This window comes from Schistocerca serialis, chromosome 3, assembly GCF_023864345.2.
Source record: "Schistocerca serialis cubense isolate TAMUIC-IGC-003099 chromosome 3, iqSchSeri2.2, whole genome shotgun sequence".
In the NCBI taxonomy this organism is placed as follows: domain Eukaryota; kingdom Metazoa; phylum Arthropoda; class Insecta; order Orthoptera; family Acrididae; genus Schistocerca; species Schistocerca serialis.
In genome coordinates, this window is record NC_064640.1 from 432,347,780 (window position 1) to 432,366,328 (window position 18,549).

Here is an 18,549-nt window from a genome sequence, read left to right on the forward strand (position 1 = left end):
TGAATGTGGACCTCAACCCCCCGCCCCCTCCAGGAGGGTCCAAACTTTCATAAAGGGAAGTCTGCACACACCCCATATTACCGTCCACTAATAGGTGTCTGGATACTTTTGAACATTTGATATACGAGGGTTGGAACTTAAATAGTGGCAACTATTTATTCACAATCGATACAAAAGAGTTACATGTTTGCACCTGTTACAGTCCTTCAAGGCCGGCCGCTATGGCCGAGCGGTTCTAGGCGCTTCAGTCTGGAACCGCGCTGCTGCTACGGTCGCAGGTTTTAATCCTGCCTCTGGCATGGATGTGTGTGATGTCCTTAGGTTGTGTTGTTGTGGTCTTCAGTCCTGAGACTGGTTTGATGCAGCTCTCCATGCTACTCTATCCTGTGCAAGCTTCTTCATCTCCCAGTACCTACTGCAGCCTACATCCTTCTGAATCTGCTTAGTGTATTCATCTCTTGGTCTCCCTGTACGATTTTTACCCTCCACGCTGCTCTCCAGTACTAAATTGGTGATCCCTCCATGTCTCAGGACATGTCCTACCAACCGATCCCTTTTTCTTGTCAAGTTGTGCCACTAACTCCTGTTCTCCCCAATTCTATTCAGTACCTCCTCATTAGTTATGTGATCTACCCATCTAATCTTCAGCATTCTTCTGCAGCACCACATTTCGAAAGCTTCTATTCTCTTCTTGTCTAAGCTATTTATCGTCCACGTTTCACTTCCATACATGGCTACACTCCATACAAATACTTTCAGAAATGACTTCCTGACAGTTAAATCTATACTCGATGTTAACAAATTTCTTCTGAAACGCTTTCCAAGGCTGTCAGTAGTTCTAATGGAATGTTGTCTACTCCGGGGGCCTTGTTTCGACTCAGGTCTTTCAGTGCTCTGTTAAACTCATCACGCAGTATCATATCTCCCATTTCACGTTCATCTACATCCTCTTCCATTTCCATAATATTGTCCTCAAGTACATCACCCTTGTATATACCCTCTATATACTCCTTCCATCTTCCTGCTTTCCGTTCTTTGCTTAGAACTGGGTTTCCATCCGAGCTCTTGATGTTCATACAAGTGGTTCTCTTTTCTCCAAAGGTCTCTTTAATTTTCCTGTAGGCAGTATCTACCTTACCCCTAGTGAGATAAGCCTCTACATCCTTACATTTGTCCTCTAGCCATCCCTGCTTAGCCATTTTGCACTTCCTGTCGATCTCATTTTTGAGATGTTTGTATTCCTTTTTGCCTGCTTCATTTACTGCATTTTTATATTTTCTCCTTTCATCAATTAAATTCAATATTTCTTCTGTTACTCAAGGATTTCTACTAGCCCTCGTCTTTTTACCTGCTTGATCCTCTGCTGCCTTCACTACTTCATCCCTCAAAGCTACCCATTCTTCTTGTAATGTATTTCTTTCCCCAATTCTTGTCAATTGTTCCCTTATGCTCTCCCTGAAACTCTGTACAACCTCTGGTTCTTTCAGTTTATCCAGGTCCCATCTCCTTAAATTCCCACCTTTCTGCAGTTTCTTCAGTTTTAATCTACCGGTCATAACCAATAGATTGTGGTCAGAGTCCACATCTGCCCCTGGAAATGTCTTACAATTTAAAACCTGGTTCCTAAATCTCTGTCTGATACCTACTAGTATCTCCAGGGTTCTTCCAAGTATACAACCTTCTTTCATGATTCTTAAACCAAGTGTTAGCTATGATTAAGTTATGCTCTGCACAAAATTCTACCAGGCGGCTTCCTCTTTCATTTCTTAGCCCCAAGCCATATTCACCTACTATGTTTCCTTCTCTCCCTATTCCTAATCTTGAATTCCAGTCACCCATGACTATTAAATTTTCGTCTCCCTTCACTACCTGAATAATTTCTTTTATCTCATCATAAATGTTTTCATTTCTTCAATTTCTTTATTATCTGCAGAGTTAGTTGGCATATAAACTTGTACTACTGTGGTAGGCATGGGCTTCGTATCGTAGCCACAATAATGCGTTCACTATGCTGTTTGTAGTAGCTAACCCGTACTGCTATTTTTTATTCATTATTAAACCTACTCCTGAATTACCCCTATTTGATTTTGTATTTATAACCCTGTATTCACCTGACCAAAAGTCATGTTCCTCCTGCCACCGAAATTCACTAATTCCCACTATATCTAACTTTAACCTAACCATTTCACTTTTTAAATTTTCTAACCTACCTGCCCGATTAAGGAATCTGACATTCCACGCTCCGATCCGTAGAACGCCAGTTTTCTTTCTTCTGATAACAAATTCCTCTTGAGTAGTCCCGGCCCGGAGATCCGAATGGGGGACTATTTTACCTCAGGAATAGCCGGCCGAAGTGGCCGTGCGGTTAAAGGCGCTGCAGTCTGGAACCGCAAGACCGCTACGGTCGCAGGTTCGAATCCTGCCTCGGGCATGGATGTTTGTGATGTCCTTAGGTTAGTTAGGTTTAACTAGTTCTAAGTTCTAGGGGACTAATGACCTCAGCAGTTGAGTCCCACAGTGCTCAGAGCCATTTGAACCATTTGAACCTCAGGAATATTTTACCCAAGAGGACGTCATCATCATTTAATCATACAGTAAAGCTGCATGCCCTCGGGAAAAATTACGGCCGTAGTTTCCCCTTGCTTTCAGCCGTTCGCAGTACCAGCACAGTAAGGCCATTTGTGTTAGTGTTACAAGGCCAGATCAGTCAATCATCCAGACTGTTGCCCCTGCAACTACTGAAAAGGCTGCTGCCCCTCTTCTAAGCCTAGGGGACTGATGACCTCAGATATTAAGTCCCATGGTGCTTAGAGCCATTTGTACCATTTTTTGTCCTTCAAGGAAGTCACCAGTGTTGTGTAGGACCCGTTGCCAGAGATTCGGAAGGCGTAGTATACCGTTAGCAGACTTGTTCTGTTGATGTTGCGAATGGAGCGGCCTACTGCCTGTCGAATCTCTGGAAAAGTTCTGAAGCGAATGTCACGAAGTGGTTCCTTCATCATCGGAATCAAATGAAAGTCATAAGGACTTATGTCCAGGGAGTATGGTGGATGTACAGTACTTCCCAGTCCCATCGACTGAACAGAGCATCCACAGATTCCGCTGTATCCGCCCGCACATTGTCGTGCAAAATAATGGGTGGCTTGCGCAGAAAGTGTCGCCGCTTCTTTCGTAAAGCTTGTCGCAGGTGATGCTCCAAAAACGAACAGTAATACTGTGCATTGACGGTCTGCCGCGGAGGAACGTAATGCGTTAGGATAACACCATCACAGTCGTATACGAGAATCACCGAAACTTTACACCGCTCCATTCGAACCATCAACAGAACAGGCTCTGCTAACGGTATACTACGCCTTCCACATCGGTGGCAAAGTGTTCTACACAACGCTGATGACTACTTTGAAGGACAAAATGGCTCTGAGCACTATGGGACTTAACTGTTGAGGTCATCGGTCCCCTAGAACTTAGAACTACTTAAACCTAACTAACCTAAGGACATGACACACATCCATGCCCGAGGTAGGATTCGAACTTGCGACCGTAGCGGTCGTGCGGTTCCAGACTGTAGCGCCTAGAACCGCTCGGCCACTCCGGCCGGCCTTTGAAGGACAGTAACAGGTGCAAACATCTAACTCTTTTGTATCGGTTCTGAATAAATAGTTGCCACTATTTAAGTTCCACCCTCGTATATACATAGGCACTCAATAGTGTCTCTTACTGAGTGATTAAACATTGCTACGCAACCTACTCTAAAATACTTGACAGATTTTTAGATGCACTTTTACAATTGCAGGTATACAGCGTTGAAGAAGATGGAGAGGGAGAGCAGACGAACTCACCATCAGCATCAGCATCGGCCTCGGCCTCAGTAACAGGGGTACAGGCTGCTGACAGCAGCTCCTCAGCTGACAATGCTGCGTCAGGGCCTGAAGATGCTCCAGATGAAGACGCGTGCAGCGGCAGGCTGCAAGCACTCTACGGCAGCTTCGAGCGGCTGCACGAAAGCCCTCCGACGCCGCAGTCTCCACACCACCGAGTCATGACAACTTATAATCGTGTTATGAGCAACCACAGATCAGTAACAAAGCCCAAGGATGTCAAGTACAAACGAATAAATAAAGCAAAGTCAAAATCTCTGGAGGAACTTCGCGGTCGTCTGCGAAACTGGGTTGATAAAGGCAACAAGCTGGCAGTGTCATTAGACCAATCGTATGCGTGATGGCGGGGGAAACTGTAGGTGATTATAAATTGCCTGAAGTTACAAGAAAAAAAGTCTGCAGCATGCTTCATTTGTGAATTTGGCACATTTGGAGCTGCATTGTCAGTATATGCTTTAGCGAGCTGTGAGACTGTAATATGGATGATGTTGTTTGTTGAGGAATTGCTGCAATATTTTACCTATTCCTCCCTCATATAAGTGACTTTGTGAATGTTACAGTTCAAAGAACTGAAGTTCTGCAATTGCACTTTAAATGAAGTAGAGGCACGTATTTGAAAATTTGGGGTTTTCGACACTGATACAGACTGGATTCGATAACAGAATGGTGAAACGTCTATGAAAATAGCTATATCAAAAATGTGCCAGCTATTTTGATGCAGTCATCTGTTTTTCATCTGTTATTTGATTGGTGATGACACCCTTACTTGGACTCTATTGCTTGCTTGTGTCTGCCTCAGTACCTCAGAAACTATTCAACCAGGAGTAATACCTCCAAAAACATTATTGGTAAGATGGATGGTTTCTGTTTCCTTTTCAGGAGGGGGAGTTGTAGGAATTAAGATGTCTGGAATTTAATGATGTTTGTGTGTATTAAATACTTATAGACTCGAGTAGATTGTACTTTTGTTAACATTTTTGTACATAATAGTTTAATTTAAAGCAGGAATGTGTAAAATTCCTCCTTCCTTTATTATCATTGTTTGTAATTACTGTAATAACCTTACACTTGGAGCTATTGTCTACCTGTTCATATCAAGGATGAATCTGAACATTTTTCCCCAGTGATAACATTATTCTCGGAACTACTGTGTTATCTTTTTCGTGTCTACTGACTGATAATCGTGTAGGTCTTCCTTCTCCAAAAAAAAAAAAAAGAATCTTTAAAATTTCGATACTAAAATAGCCAAAAATAAATTCGTGTTTCTTGATGTAGTATTGTAGCAATAATATTTAAAATCAAAGATTTATGGTTCCAGACAGTTGTCAACCAATTATGTGACTGCTGTATCAAACTATTCGAGCAATGGGTGCACTGAGAAACCTTTTGCATTAGATGTAACAGCTTACAGTTATTATCGAAAGTGATTCTTAGTCATCTACATAAATAAGATGGTGGAATCATTTTGCATTAGTCAAAACTATTATTATATAATTGTGCACCTATATATTAACTAATACTGTTAATTTGAGTGTATTGTGAGCCTATAAGTGAAGTGCATATAAATGTAGTTAATACTTCCTGCTAGTTCTGCTTTTAGACAGATATGATGCCATAGAAAAAGCAAAGGACCATATAACCAGTGATAGGATCTTTACCAGTACAGTGACACTGCAAGATAGAAGAGCACCTGTTTTGCAAAATACTGTGCTTCCATATCTGGAAGCATTAGAAGACTTGCTGTTGGTGCATATCTATAATATTATGTATGTTTCTTCGCTAAAGTGATGTAAAGCAGTTTCCATGAAGTTCTCATTTTCGTCCAGTGCAGTGTTCAGCATGAGTTCCTGATAAAATCCTGCTTATAAAATAGCATAGCATCCTCATGATTATAGTTAGGACTACAGTGACATTGATTTGGTCATTTTATGTGATTTTGGAGGGATCATCACTCAGCCATTACTGATATTTTTTCTACTGTGCATGTCTTCTCTCAATGATAATATTCCTTGAAATTTTCTAGACAATATTCATATTTTGCATTTTTTATGACAAAGATGATATGTTTCACAGTTTCTGTTGCAATTCAAATGAAACTATCATGTGCCACTTTTTATACCTGTTTTCATCTATTACTGCTCCATGTACACGATAGTATCTGGTTCAAAGAAGGGCTACACATTGCTAGTCTAAATCTACAAACTAATCGTCTTCTGAAACACTTCCTTTTATTCTAAAATAAAATGTTACTACCTGTATGTAGAGGTAATGTGATAACTAACCAAATTTCTGTGTTGTTTTTAGCATAGCAAATGCACCTTTCATGTAAGCTGTGAATGGTATTGTACTCATCATCACCAATATTACCATGAGCACTGCCAGATTTGTATAATCACAGATTAGCGATTCACTGAACATATTTTCTGCCTGTCACCACCTTATAAATTTTATTTGTTGCAATTAAATGCATGTTGTAATAATAAAAATTTCAGGAATTACTCATTTTGAGAATTATGTACTAATATATTTCTCAATGAACTACTTGTCTACAATATGGGCATTGAGACTTCACCAATTCTGATATTACCTATGTTCATCTCAAATAGTAACTGCTCCAAAAATTCTCACAGATTTGTCACAATGTAAACACAAGTGATACGTGCAAGTGACTACCGTAGTATGTCAGATGAATGTTGATGTGATGCCTGGTGAAGAACATTAGTTCTGCCTGAAAGGCAAAAGACAGCAATAGTCCTTAAAACTCCACAGTTTCTCTTTCAAAAAAGCTATTTACAACACTGGATACCAAACTGCTTACAATGTTGGTCACCATCCACTTCCAGCTCCCTCCCTACAATTTTCTACAATGCTTGAGACAAGTCAAATCAGTATTCCCAGGAGACAGTGCAGACTGTATGATTGCTAAATCTTTCCTCTGCATTTATAAAATGCTGTAAGCTAACAAAATTAGGTTTTTAAATTATTGTAAGTGAAACTGAACATTCACCACTCAAAAAATAAATAATTCTTCAATTTTTTTTACAGAAGATGACTGTCAAATACCATGCAGGCAAGGTCAACAAAATCTTTTTTAACAAAATACTTAAGGGAAGTTTGGTGCAACCTCATTTTGCTATCCTTTCCATTTGTGTAAGCATCTGAACGTCTGAGAACCATTTCTAAAGCAAGGAATGTTTAATTTACAATTAACAGTTTCACATTTCAGATCATTTTGAGTATGTAAAAATATAACAAAATGATATGACAATATGTTCACTGGATGTCTAAAACCATTGACTTTTACAAATATCACTAGGCAGATGCTCCTATTACATCATGACCAGCATTTAACAGCACAAAAATTTTATTTTACAACTGTAGTTCCAATGCTACTGTAAGTACAGGTGATGCTGTTCTGCCATTATGCAAATACTTTGAGTAAGAGATACTTATTTGTGAAATGGATAGAATAAAACTGTACTGATTGTTCACAACAACACGTGCTTCGCATTTTTTATCATTTACTTTTAAAATTGAGTTTCTCACTAAATACATACCGAAATTAACATGCTGCTCTTAATATTTTCAAATATGTCCTTGAGTTTATTTGGTTTGAATACCTGTAAATAGGTTAATATCTGCTAACTTTTTTGAGAGCCTCATCTCAATCATTTTTGTTATACATATGGTTGTAAAATTGAGGAACACTATTGCTGAGCTTTGAACATGAAATTTAATAAAGACAAAATTAACATTTGCAGTAAGAGATCTTTCTGGCTTGAGATGTATTATACAGAAGAACTATGAAGGTTTATATCAGGAGGGGACATGTAGTTTGCACAGCAATTGTCAACTGAATAATAGATTTTGTTTCAGGAAAGTCATAGCACTGAATACAATTGAAAAATAAAATTTCAGTTAGTAACACTGTGCTGGAATGAAGACTGGATATCTTAATCCAGTAGATAATTTGTCCAGCTTAATGGCCTATGTATGCTGCCAAAGAACAGCTTCAACAGAAGTATTTCAAATATGTATGAGGTATTATCCAGAGCCTTAATCCCCCCCATTCCCATCACCAGTATTTAACAGTATTGGCCTCATCCATTATTTTAATAAGTGTATTTAAGATTGAAATATTTTAAAATCCAATCATGTAATCATTTGTAAGTGGGTAAAGAGAAATGTGATAAAATGTGGCTGACACTTACAGCTTGCTACTTTATTAAGAGTGTCAAAGTGTGCAACTGCAGTACTTGTTATCTCCCTAGTCTCCAGAAAACAACTAATGTGGCAGATGAATTGATGCATGGCATTTTAAAAAGCACATATGTTGTGCACAAAATTTACTATATCAATTTAATAATTATAAATGCATATACTAGATCAGACTGAATTAAAATGATAAATATATTTCTTTCTGAAATTATACATTATATAACCAATAAATGGTTGTTTCCTAATGTAGCTTGCCCAGAATATCAACAAAAGTAAATATTCATGAAATGTTTTAATATTTTTGAATTGATTAAGTGTACTTCCTTTGTGATTCAAATTATTTGAAATACCCTGTTTTTGTACAAAAGTTAAAAATTAATCCTTTGTTATGATTAGTCAATTTTTAAATATATCTGTTGTTGTTAAAAGGCACTTGTGCCAGCTGAATGCAGCCACAGACACTTATTTTGTTTGTCACTTCTGATTACAAAACTGATATCTACAAAGCAGTTAGGTTTTAAACTCAAAGTGACAGTTGTTGTTCCTTCTGTAGCTGTAGCCAATTACTGAGAATATGGTTTACTGATTATTAGAAAATTATTTCATTAATATATTTAAGATCAGTACCATTTGCTGTATAACTTAGTCAGTTTGAATGGGATTCACTGAAAATTCATTATAAAGAATATGTGATTGTGCAGGTTTTCTTCACTGTAATGTGTATGAGATATATAATAAAATCTCTCAAATCTCCTTAATGAATTAAAGAAATGATGTTCATTTAAGAAAGTTCTTAAATGTGAAACCCATGTGGTTTTTTCTAACTGTTTCACTCCTTCTAATTCACACCATACCTTGTTCCACTTTGACACTGTTTTCACTAATATGATATGGTGGGCTATTTCTCTCCACTGAAAAACTGTTCACAGAAGGCAAGAAGTGTTATTGCTGTTGTAGAATTATGTGTTTGAGCATCCAATCTATTAGAGTAAAATTTAAACCTGACAGGAAGAGAAGGAATTTATAGTGCCTCAAGAAGATTAGTCAGTGTAATGAAACATTTTCAGCAGTTACATGAAAGGTACTGTGCCTGGTCTTCCATAGATGGACTACTTGTCAAAAAAAGTTGTACCAACAAATGGTTTGAGTAGAGAAGACTGTTGAAGTGGGAAACTGATAGTAAGTCTCATAATTGAGGTATAAATGGAGGTAGTTGAGCAAAACAGTAAGAGATATATTGCTGTGGCAATAGTTACTTGCTCATGCTTTTGTTTTAATTCAGTATAAATCTATGTTAGTGAAGTTGTCTACTGAACTGGTTTAATTAACAATAATGAGATGAATAATTAATTCCCAAATACACTATTTAGCCTTTTCCCGCTGTCTGAGAGAACCACATCATGATAAGGTTTCAATGTGCAAAGTAACATTTATCTGCAACAGGTATATGTTGGTATAATTTTATCACCTATTAAATTATCATTTCTAGAAATAATTGTCTGAGATTCTACCATACAGGAGGTTCAGCCTATTGTGGCATTGTCTATAGAACAAATTGATGAAATGATAAGATACTGAACTCATGTTTGGAAAGGCAGTAGTTCAAATCCTTATCTGTCCATCCAAGTTCCCATTTTCCATCATTTCCCTAAATCATTTGATGCAAATTCAGGGATGGTTCCTTAAAAAGGACATTGCCACATTCTTTTCCTATCCTTCTCTAACATGATCGTATACTCCATCCCTGATGACCTCATCATCGACCATATATTAGACCTTAATCTTCCCTCTTCTTTGTATTTTTATTCTGGCTACATTGCTGAACATGATCAGAAATACAGTGACTTAATGAATTGCTACATTATTCAGGTTTGTTTGGTTGATGTCTTGGTCATGGTGTATACCTGTTACATCTCATGTACTAGGATTGACCGAATGATTTGGAAAAAAGTACTAGCTAACACCCATTGACCCAAATCTGTCATAAGATCCCTAGACATCCCTCTCTCTCCCCATCAGCACAATATAAACATGGCTGCAGAATACCTTCACCAGTACTCAAAACAGCCTTCTCTGCACCATAATAGTAGACCTCTTATCTGTGTACTGCCTAGAGTTGCTCTTTCCTGCTGAGACTATGAGAGTCATTCAGTAAGTAATGCAATGCACTTTTCCTCAGAGCAGGATGATCTTAATAAAGATTTAAATACATCATATTTTTCCCAAAGTGTTTGGACATAAAACCCTATTTTTCTGTGTAAACTGTTCTAATAGCCTTAAACTACATCAACATGGGAACCTGTATGCTGTACCTGACTCATACGATTATAGTTGGTGGTGAATTTAATTTACCCTCGATATGTTGGGGAAAATACGTGCTTAATTCTGGAGGTACGCATAAAACATCATCCGAAATTGTGCTAAGCGCATTTTCTGAAAATTGTTTCGAGTAGTTAGTTCATGAGCCCACGCAAATAGTAAATGGCTGTGAAAACACACTTGACCGATTAGCAACAAATAATACTGAGTTAATAACGAGCATCAAACCGTTTGAAACTGAAGCCCCTTCTGCAGTTTGCCGATACCTTTAACGTAAGAAACCTCCCAGTCCCCTCCTCACTGCCACCGCTACCTGTGCTTGATGGCCCCATCACCATTTAACGGAACCTGCAAACCCACCAGCCTGCTGCGCAAATCGAGGAATCTGCAGCGTACGCAGTCACAGAACCGCCTGAGCCTCTGATTCAGGCCCCCCACTCGGCTCTGTACCAAAAGACCACAGTCAGTTTTGTCGCCAATGTTACAGATGGTAACTGCCACCTTCATCTCGCAGGCAAGACTGACAGTCTTTACTACTTCCGCTAACAACCTGAAACCAGGGAGAATCTCTTTGAATCCAAAGCGACATACATTGTTAGTATTCTGTGCTCTTCATGGCATCCAGAAGCATTTGTTCCACATCTGGAGCGATTCCTCCCGGTATTCACACAGAGTGCACACTGGTCCTCCTTCGCAACTGTATCCCTGAGGGGCGTTATTACATGCCTAATGTTGGATCTCCCAGCTACCATTAAGCCCACCCTCTGTGATTGCCCAGACCTCGTGGGCCGAGAGGCTTCCTCTGGGACAGGGCGAGAGACTTCATCTGGCTCAGGCATTTCGTCAGTCGCAGGTACCATACGAAATCTGTTTGCTAGACTAATCAGGGAAGGCGTCCTGCTGGGCCCCCGGAAAGTCTTTTGGTGCCAGCCACAACTTGAAACGATCTCCAACTCGACCACAAGTGACGGGTCAGCCTCAGTGCAGGAAGTATGCAGGGCGGCCACATTAGTGGACCGATTGGGGAATTCGTGGGACGTGCTGGCTGTGCTTCAGACTGTGCTGTCTGGATCCCCATAGTGATCTCAGTTGACAATAGCCTCAAACTGAATGACTGAAGCCAACACTGTCTGGAGCGGTGAGACAAGGGTCAACGACTCAGCTAGCATCTATATTCAGCAGTGTCATTTCCTATCTATACTAAAGACGGCCGGATAAATACACAAACATGTATGAAATATTGGAGCTGTAGTCAAGAGTATTGACGAAATTTAAAATAATTCGCTTCTTAGGAGAAGCAATGTCAACTCACAGTATTCTGATGTACTGCTGCCGTTACGAAAGCTACCACTTGCCGAGGGATCTAACTACTACACATGAAAAATAATTACGTTGAAAGCTATACGACACATAAAATTCCTGTGAAATAAACTCCATGTCGTTCTTCGAGACGTCACTTCCAACAGCGACGTAGTGCTTGCTTATACGTGGATCTTCTTTGACAACCTACAGAATGTGCTCTTTGGTCAGACATACTAGAAAATCTTGGTGTGCCCACATTCACAATTTGTAGTGCTACAGATCCTTCCTCAGCAACGTGACGACGAACAGCAGCATAGGTTGGATGACTTTGCTGTGTTTTATGTTAACACGTTTGGATATTGTCATGCATCCTCGGGTCCGTTATCATCCTTGTGGTCATCTATAAAAAGCTATATCTACGTGTTCACGAAATGACTATTCTGTCATAGATAAATGGCATACTTATCAGGTAAGTTATTTCAGCTACATGTGTCAAAATTTCAATACAATCTAATTTCAAATACACGCAAGTATCAAATATGATCGTGCCACCATAGCAACAAACCGATATTGATCATACAACGGACACACACACAGACTAATTGGTTTCGATGTTATTGCAGAGTTGTCTTAATAGTTAAAAAGTATTATAAAAATTTATACTCTGAATATAATGATAACATCATGTGTACCTTCTGGGACCTAATGGGAACATTGAGTCAATAACTAAAACTTCTTTTTAACATAAGAAATTTCATGCATCTCCTGTAAAATTATGTTCTCAGGGATGACGCCTCCGAACTCGCTAACACTTTCGTATTAAAAAAAAATAGAATTCTTACTCCATCGTGGGATAAATTGCTGTGGACGCCCACGAAAAAGGCATGGCGAAAGTTACATTTCTAATTTTCCATTGTAAATACAAAGTTTAATACATGATAGGATATTTCTATGCACAATTTCAGTTCACTCTCAGTGGTTAACTTTGTTATCGTTGTAAACACTGTTTCAGCAGACACATCACTCATCAATCATCGCCACAGTTTACAGTAAGGCCTTCTGGGTTTTAATACATGCACTATCAAAATTTAGCTTCATTTTCAGAAGTGAAGGTAGTAGTATGTTTTAATGTTTTGTCCTTCCAATATCCAGATTGTGTGATTGGTCTTGTTTGCACTGCACTGGTGGTGGTGGTGGTGGTGGTGGTGGTGGTGGTGATAGTTCTTAAAACATTTCATGCAGAGGAATTCTTCTAGTTAACATTTGGTAACAAGTTATTTATAAAAGAAATTGGACAAAAAATGTAACACACCACAGCTTCCTTACATACACATATACCTTAAACAGTTTGGTGTTGAATGGCTAATATACAGTGACAAGCTTCAAAATCAAATTAAGGCACACAAATTAGAAACTGAAATGTCTCGAAATTTTATGCGAACTTTAATACTGTATCTACATAGCATATTTGTATTAAAGTACTTGGTTTATGCTAAAAGCACGTAGATCATCGTACCTTTCAATTAAAACCCGAGCTAAAACAAAATCAAATTACCTTTCATTATGAATCGAGTAAATATACTATTGTTTTATTGTTATCACATGCAAACACTGTATACCACTTTAATATAAGGAGGTCTTAAACTAGGGTAAACAATGTTTATTACTTACGTGGGTTACTTATTTCTCAGTCTCAGTACTGGGTAGGAAGTTTCGTCATGGAGAGTTTTTAAAAAATCTGTTTTATTATATTTTACAGAAGAATGTATGACATTAAGCAGTTTGATATTTTCAAATAGAGTATTATAAATCGCATGTTGTACCCTGAAAATCAGTCTTTGTTATAATTATTTCCTTAACAGTTTCCACACTAACCATATTCTAATCATCAGTCCATAAAGCATTTGCCATAGAGAACACTCTTTCTGCAGTAGCATTAGTGCCAGGCAGAGCTAAGCACAAACACAGATATCAGATGCAAAGCTTTGCAGCAGATATCTTGAAATGCAAGAAAGTTGAAAATGACAGACCGTTTTTCACCAACACACTTACCAGTTCTTAATTTGTGTTTTTTCAGAACACACATATTTTTACATGGTTCACTACTTCAAAAAGTTCATCTTCACATAGGCTATTTCCTTCAAAATATTTTCATCAAACTCTGCTAAAGTTTTAAGACTTCAGTCAATAAAAACACATTTTCATTTTGGTCTTTCTGTCAAAAGTTTTCAATATATCACATCAAGTAACGTAATCTACGCCTCGAACGGTCTAGAACCAAACTTTTAAAGGCGGCGACCTGGAACAATAGCCAATGCACAACGAAAGCGAAAGTGACAAACTGCTCTCCTTGTGAAAGTAAGCCGGCCGCTGTGGCCGTGCGGTTCTAGGCGCTTCAGTCTGGAACCGCGTGACCGCTACGGTCGCTGGTTCGAATCCTGCCTCGGGCATGGATGTGTGTGATGTCCTTTGGTTAGTTAGGTTTAAGTAGTTCTAAGTTTTAGGGGACTGATGACCACAGATGTTAAGTTTCATAGTGCTCAGAGCCATTTGAACCATTTTGTGAAAGTAACTGCATAAAACCGACAAAAAGAATTCAAATCTCGTGGCTCGTTTAATCAAAGCGTGTATGTTCTCTGTTATATATAACAACGTTTTCCTCTATTTGGTTGCGCTACACATTACTGAAAAAAAACGCGCTATTTGAAAATAGACTGTTAATGAAAATGAAAATGTGGACGATTTACGTCCCATACGTATTCTGTCAGACCAACAGGTCACTGGAGTTAAATAAGGGACTATCCCGTAGAACACGTGGCATCTAGTTCCCAGACTCATGGTATGCCACTTCGTTAAATTGGGTCACATACATGCATCAATTGGTATAAAAGTGCCTCGCTGAAATGTGGCACAGTCTACCAAACCAAATATAAAAATCAAACTTATCAGCCTTTAGATAAAACGTATTCATAATCCAACGCAAGACTATTGGTACTTTTCCTTTTCTTTTTTTTTAATGATTTATTTTAAATTTTTAGAGATGTAATTTCCATTAGTCAGGGCAAAAGTCAATTTAATATATACTTGTTCATAGAAAAAGCGCGCAAGTGCAAAAGAAAACGATTTTTATCAATTGTTGGATAAACTATTCTTTAGTTTCCAGTCTCTCCATTAGTATTTTTATCTATTGCATCCATTTTTATTCCTTTTTTCAAAACTGCTACAGTGCTTTTACAGTAAAAAGACATTTCAGGCACTCTGTTGGGGGTGTCCAGTTGCGGTAATGAAGTCATGGAATGGTATTAAAAAATATCACCCAACAATCACGAAAGGCAAATTTAAGAGTCCTTGCAATTTTTTGTTTTAATCACTTGTTTGAGAAAAAAAGAGCAAGAATTGTTACAAGAATAAAAGAAAATGTTTAGTGTACTTACGGGAAAGTATCTATTAAGAAGAAACTGCAATTATCATTTCACAAATGTGACACTGACTTTACTTATGGTAAAGTCAGTATCGAACAGTATTTAGAAACATCGCAATATTTCAATTCTATGTATTGGAGGAAAAACAGAGCGTTAGGCTTTGTCATCCAAGCAACATCGAGGCCATTAGGCAGAACGGATGCTCGACCTGGCGTTTGTCTGAAATTCTTTAGAGGGAAACAGTTAAACTGTAAAAACTGGTCTGAGAACTAAAAGCCACTCATAATTAAATCAAGTCTAGTGTCTCAGACAAGCATCACCATACTGAAAAAAAACGAGTAAATATAAGAAAAAGTTTTCCTAATTATTTGAGATAGTGTAAGCCCAAATAATATTTGGGCAGAGGTAGATTTCTTGATACCTCTTTCTCTAATAAAGTATTTTATTTCATGTAATATCTAACTGATTTAGATATACTCCTACAAGGACGAATATAACAGTGATGAAATCATGTCGCAAAATCCATAGGACCTTGTGGAATGCAGCAAAAAGTACTGATAGAAGGAATGCACATTGAGATCTCGAAGTTGTAAGAAGTTCTCTTGGGCGTAATAGAGGAACTGTAACCGCTATATATATATGTATATCTCAAGAGATCAGATGGAAACCCAGTTCTAAGCAAAGAAGGGAAAGCAGAAAGGTGGAAGGAGTATATAGAGGTCTATACAAGGGCAATGTACTTGAGGACAATATTATGGAAGTGGAAGAGGATGTAGATGAACATGAAATGGGAGATACGATACTGCGTGATGAGTTTGACAGAGCACTGAAAGACCTGAGTCGAAACAAGACCCCGGGAGTAGACAAAATTCCATTAGAACTACTGACAGCCTTGGGAGAGCCAGTCCTGACAAAACTCTACCATCTGGTGAGCAAGATGTATGAGACAGGCGAAATACCCTCAGACTTCAAGAAGAATATAATAATTCCAATCCCAAAGAAAGCAGGTGTTGACAGATGTGAAAATTACCGAACAATCAGTTTAATAAGTCACGGCTGCAAAATACTAACGCGAATTCTTTACAGACGAATGGAAAAACTAGTAGAAGCCGACCTCGGGGAAGATCAGTTTGGATTCCGTAGAAATCTCGGAACACGTGAGGCAATACTGATCCTACGACTTATCTTAGAAGCTAGATTAAAGAAAGGCAAACCTACGTTTCTAGCATTTGTAGACTTAGAGAAAGCTTTTGACAATGTCGACTGGAATACTCTCTTTCAAATTCTGAAGGTGGCAGGGGTAAAGTACAGGGAGCGAAAAGCTATTTACAATTTGTACAGAAAACAGATGGCAGTTATAAAAGTCGAGGGACATCAAAGGGAAGCGGTGGTTGGGAAGGGAGTGAGACAGGGTTGTAGCGTCTCCCCTACGTTATTCAATCTCTATATTGAGCAAGCAGTGAAGGAAACAAAAGAAAAATTCGGAGTAGGTGTTAAAATCCATGGAGAAGAAATAAAAACTTAGAGGTTCGCCGATGACACTGTAATTCTGTCAGAGACAGCAAAGGACTTGGAAGAGCAGTTGAACGGAATGGACAGTGTCTTGAAAGGAGGATATAAGATGAACATCAACAAAAGCAAAACGAGGGTAATGGAATGTAGTCGAATTAAATCGGGTTATGCCGAGGGAATTAGATTAGGAAATGAGACACTTAAAGTAGTAAAGGAGTTTTGCTATTTGGGGAGCAAAATAACTGATGATGGTCGAAGTAGAGAGGATGTAAAATGTAGAGTGGCAATGGCAAGGAAAGCATTTCTGAAGAAGAGAATTTGTTAACATCGAGTATAGATTTAAACGCCAGGAAGTCTTTTCTGAAAGTATTTGTATGGAGTGTAGCCATGTATTGAAGTGAAACATGGACGATAAATAGTGTGGACAAGAAGAGAATAGAAGCTTTCGAAATGTGGTGCTACAGAAGAATTCTGAAGATTAGATAGGTAGATCACATAACTAATGAGGAAGTATTGAATAGTATTGCGGAGAAGAGAAGTTTGTGGTACAACTTGACCTGAAGAAGGGATCGATTGGTGGGACATGTTCTGAGGCCTGGAGGGATCACCAATTTAGTTCTGGAGGGCAGCGTGGAGGGTAAAAATCGTAGAGGGAGACCAAGAGATGAATAAACTAAGCAGATTCAGAAGGATGTAGGTTGCAGTAGGTACTGGAAGATGAAGTAGCTTGCACAGGATAGAGTAGCATGGAGAGCTGCATCAAACCAGTCTCAGGACTGAAGACTACAACAACAACAACAACAACCGCTCTACATTTCAAAGGTACAATGAGAAATACCTTCATGATAAACTGTATGAATGGCATAGAAAAATATTCGGTACATTAGTTGTTAAATTTGGTCTCCATATTTCAAGGAATTGCAGCGCTAATTGCTGATTGCTTGTTAAGGGTACAATGTTAAACGATAAACCAAGGCGTGTTTCAAATGGGTAAGGGAAGTTAGTGTACTATGAACTGTATATTTTTCGGCAGAGAAGGAAACCAAAAGCTCGAATAATTTCACGCAATAATAAGAAGATGAGCTATAAATTAGAGAATGAAGAGAAATTAGCAGAAATGGGGCACAACATCAAGGACTAAACTCAAGGAACATTAATGAGTAAAACTGCAAATGACGAATGTGGAGATGTTGGCACCTGGAAGGGGACGAAAAATGGCTGATAACGAAACCGCCGTTAGAAATGAAGGGCTTATTTCAATAGTGGTACAAGTCCATTATTGTTCATTCTGCGATACAGAGTCCTAAAGTTAAATGAGCGCTGAAAAATCTGCGGTTGAGATATGAGAAATATTCTAGTATATGGCTTCTTGCTAGAGATGAACCTTTCTTTCCGGCAAAGGAAGGCAAAGGTCCCGAGTTCGAGTCTCGGTCGGGCACACAGTTTTAATCTGCCAGGAAGTTTCAGTGAGTGAGCTGTTTTTTTTTTTTTGTTTTTTTTTGTTTTTTTGATGGTTGGCAACACTGGGTGGTAAAGAGTGATTTATTTTTTGGGGGGCACCCCTGACCTGAACGAACATCTCAGGAACACAGCATTATGTAAACTCACGGTAAAGTGTTCAGCTGCGTGAATGATGTCGGTAAGAAATCCCGCCAAGTGCGAGCCATGTGCTGTGATCCGCTTCCTACGCGCGGAACAAATAACACTTACCGAAATTTCTCGCAAATCAGAACGGTTTACGGCGAAGATGTTACGAACAGAACAAGTGTGTTTACATGTAAATATACAGTTCGCAATTAAGTACGTGTCAGAGCGTTCATCGAACCACCTTCAAGCTATTTCTCGAAGGTTCCACTATCTAACAAGTCTGATTTCTGATTTCTCATATTTTATCATGA

The 18,549-nt window shown here is 38.6% G+C and overlaps 1 protein-coding gene across 2 annotated transcripts in view; it reads left to right on the forward strand.

Moving 5' to 3' along the window:
• Positions 1-8,817, forward strand: part of LOC126470317 (homeotic protein female sterile) — a 568,331-nt gene extending 559,514 nt beyond the window's left edge. For both annotated transcript variants that reach the window (XM_050098094.1, XM_050098093.1), the window contains one exon: positions 3,794-8,817. In XM_050098094.1, the coding sequence (XP_049954051.1) occupies positions 3,794-4,219 (426 nt within the window). In that variant the 3' untranslated portion in view covers positions 4,220-8,817. The remainder of the gene's footprint in view (positions 1-3,793) is intronic.
• Positions 8,818-18,549: the final 9,732 nt, after the last annotated feature.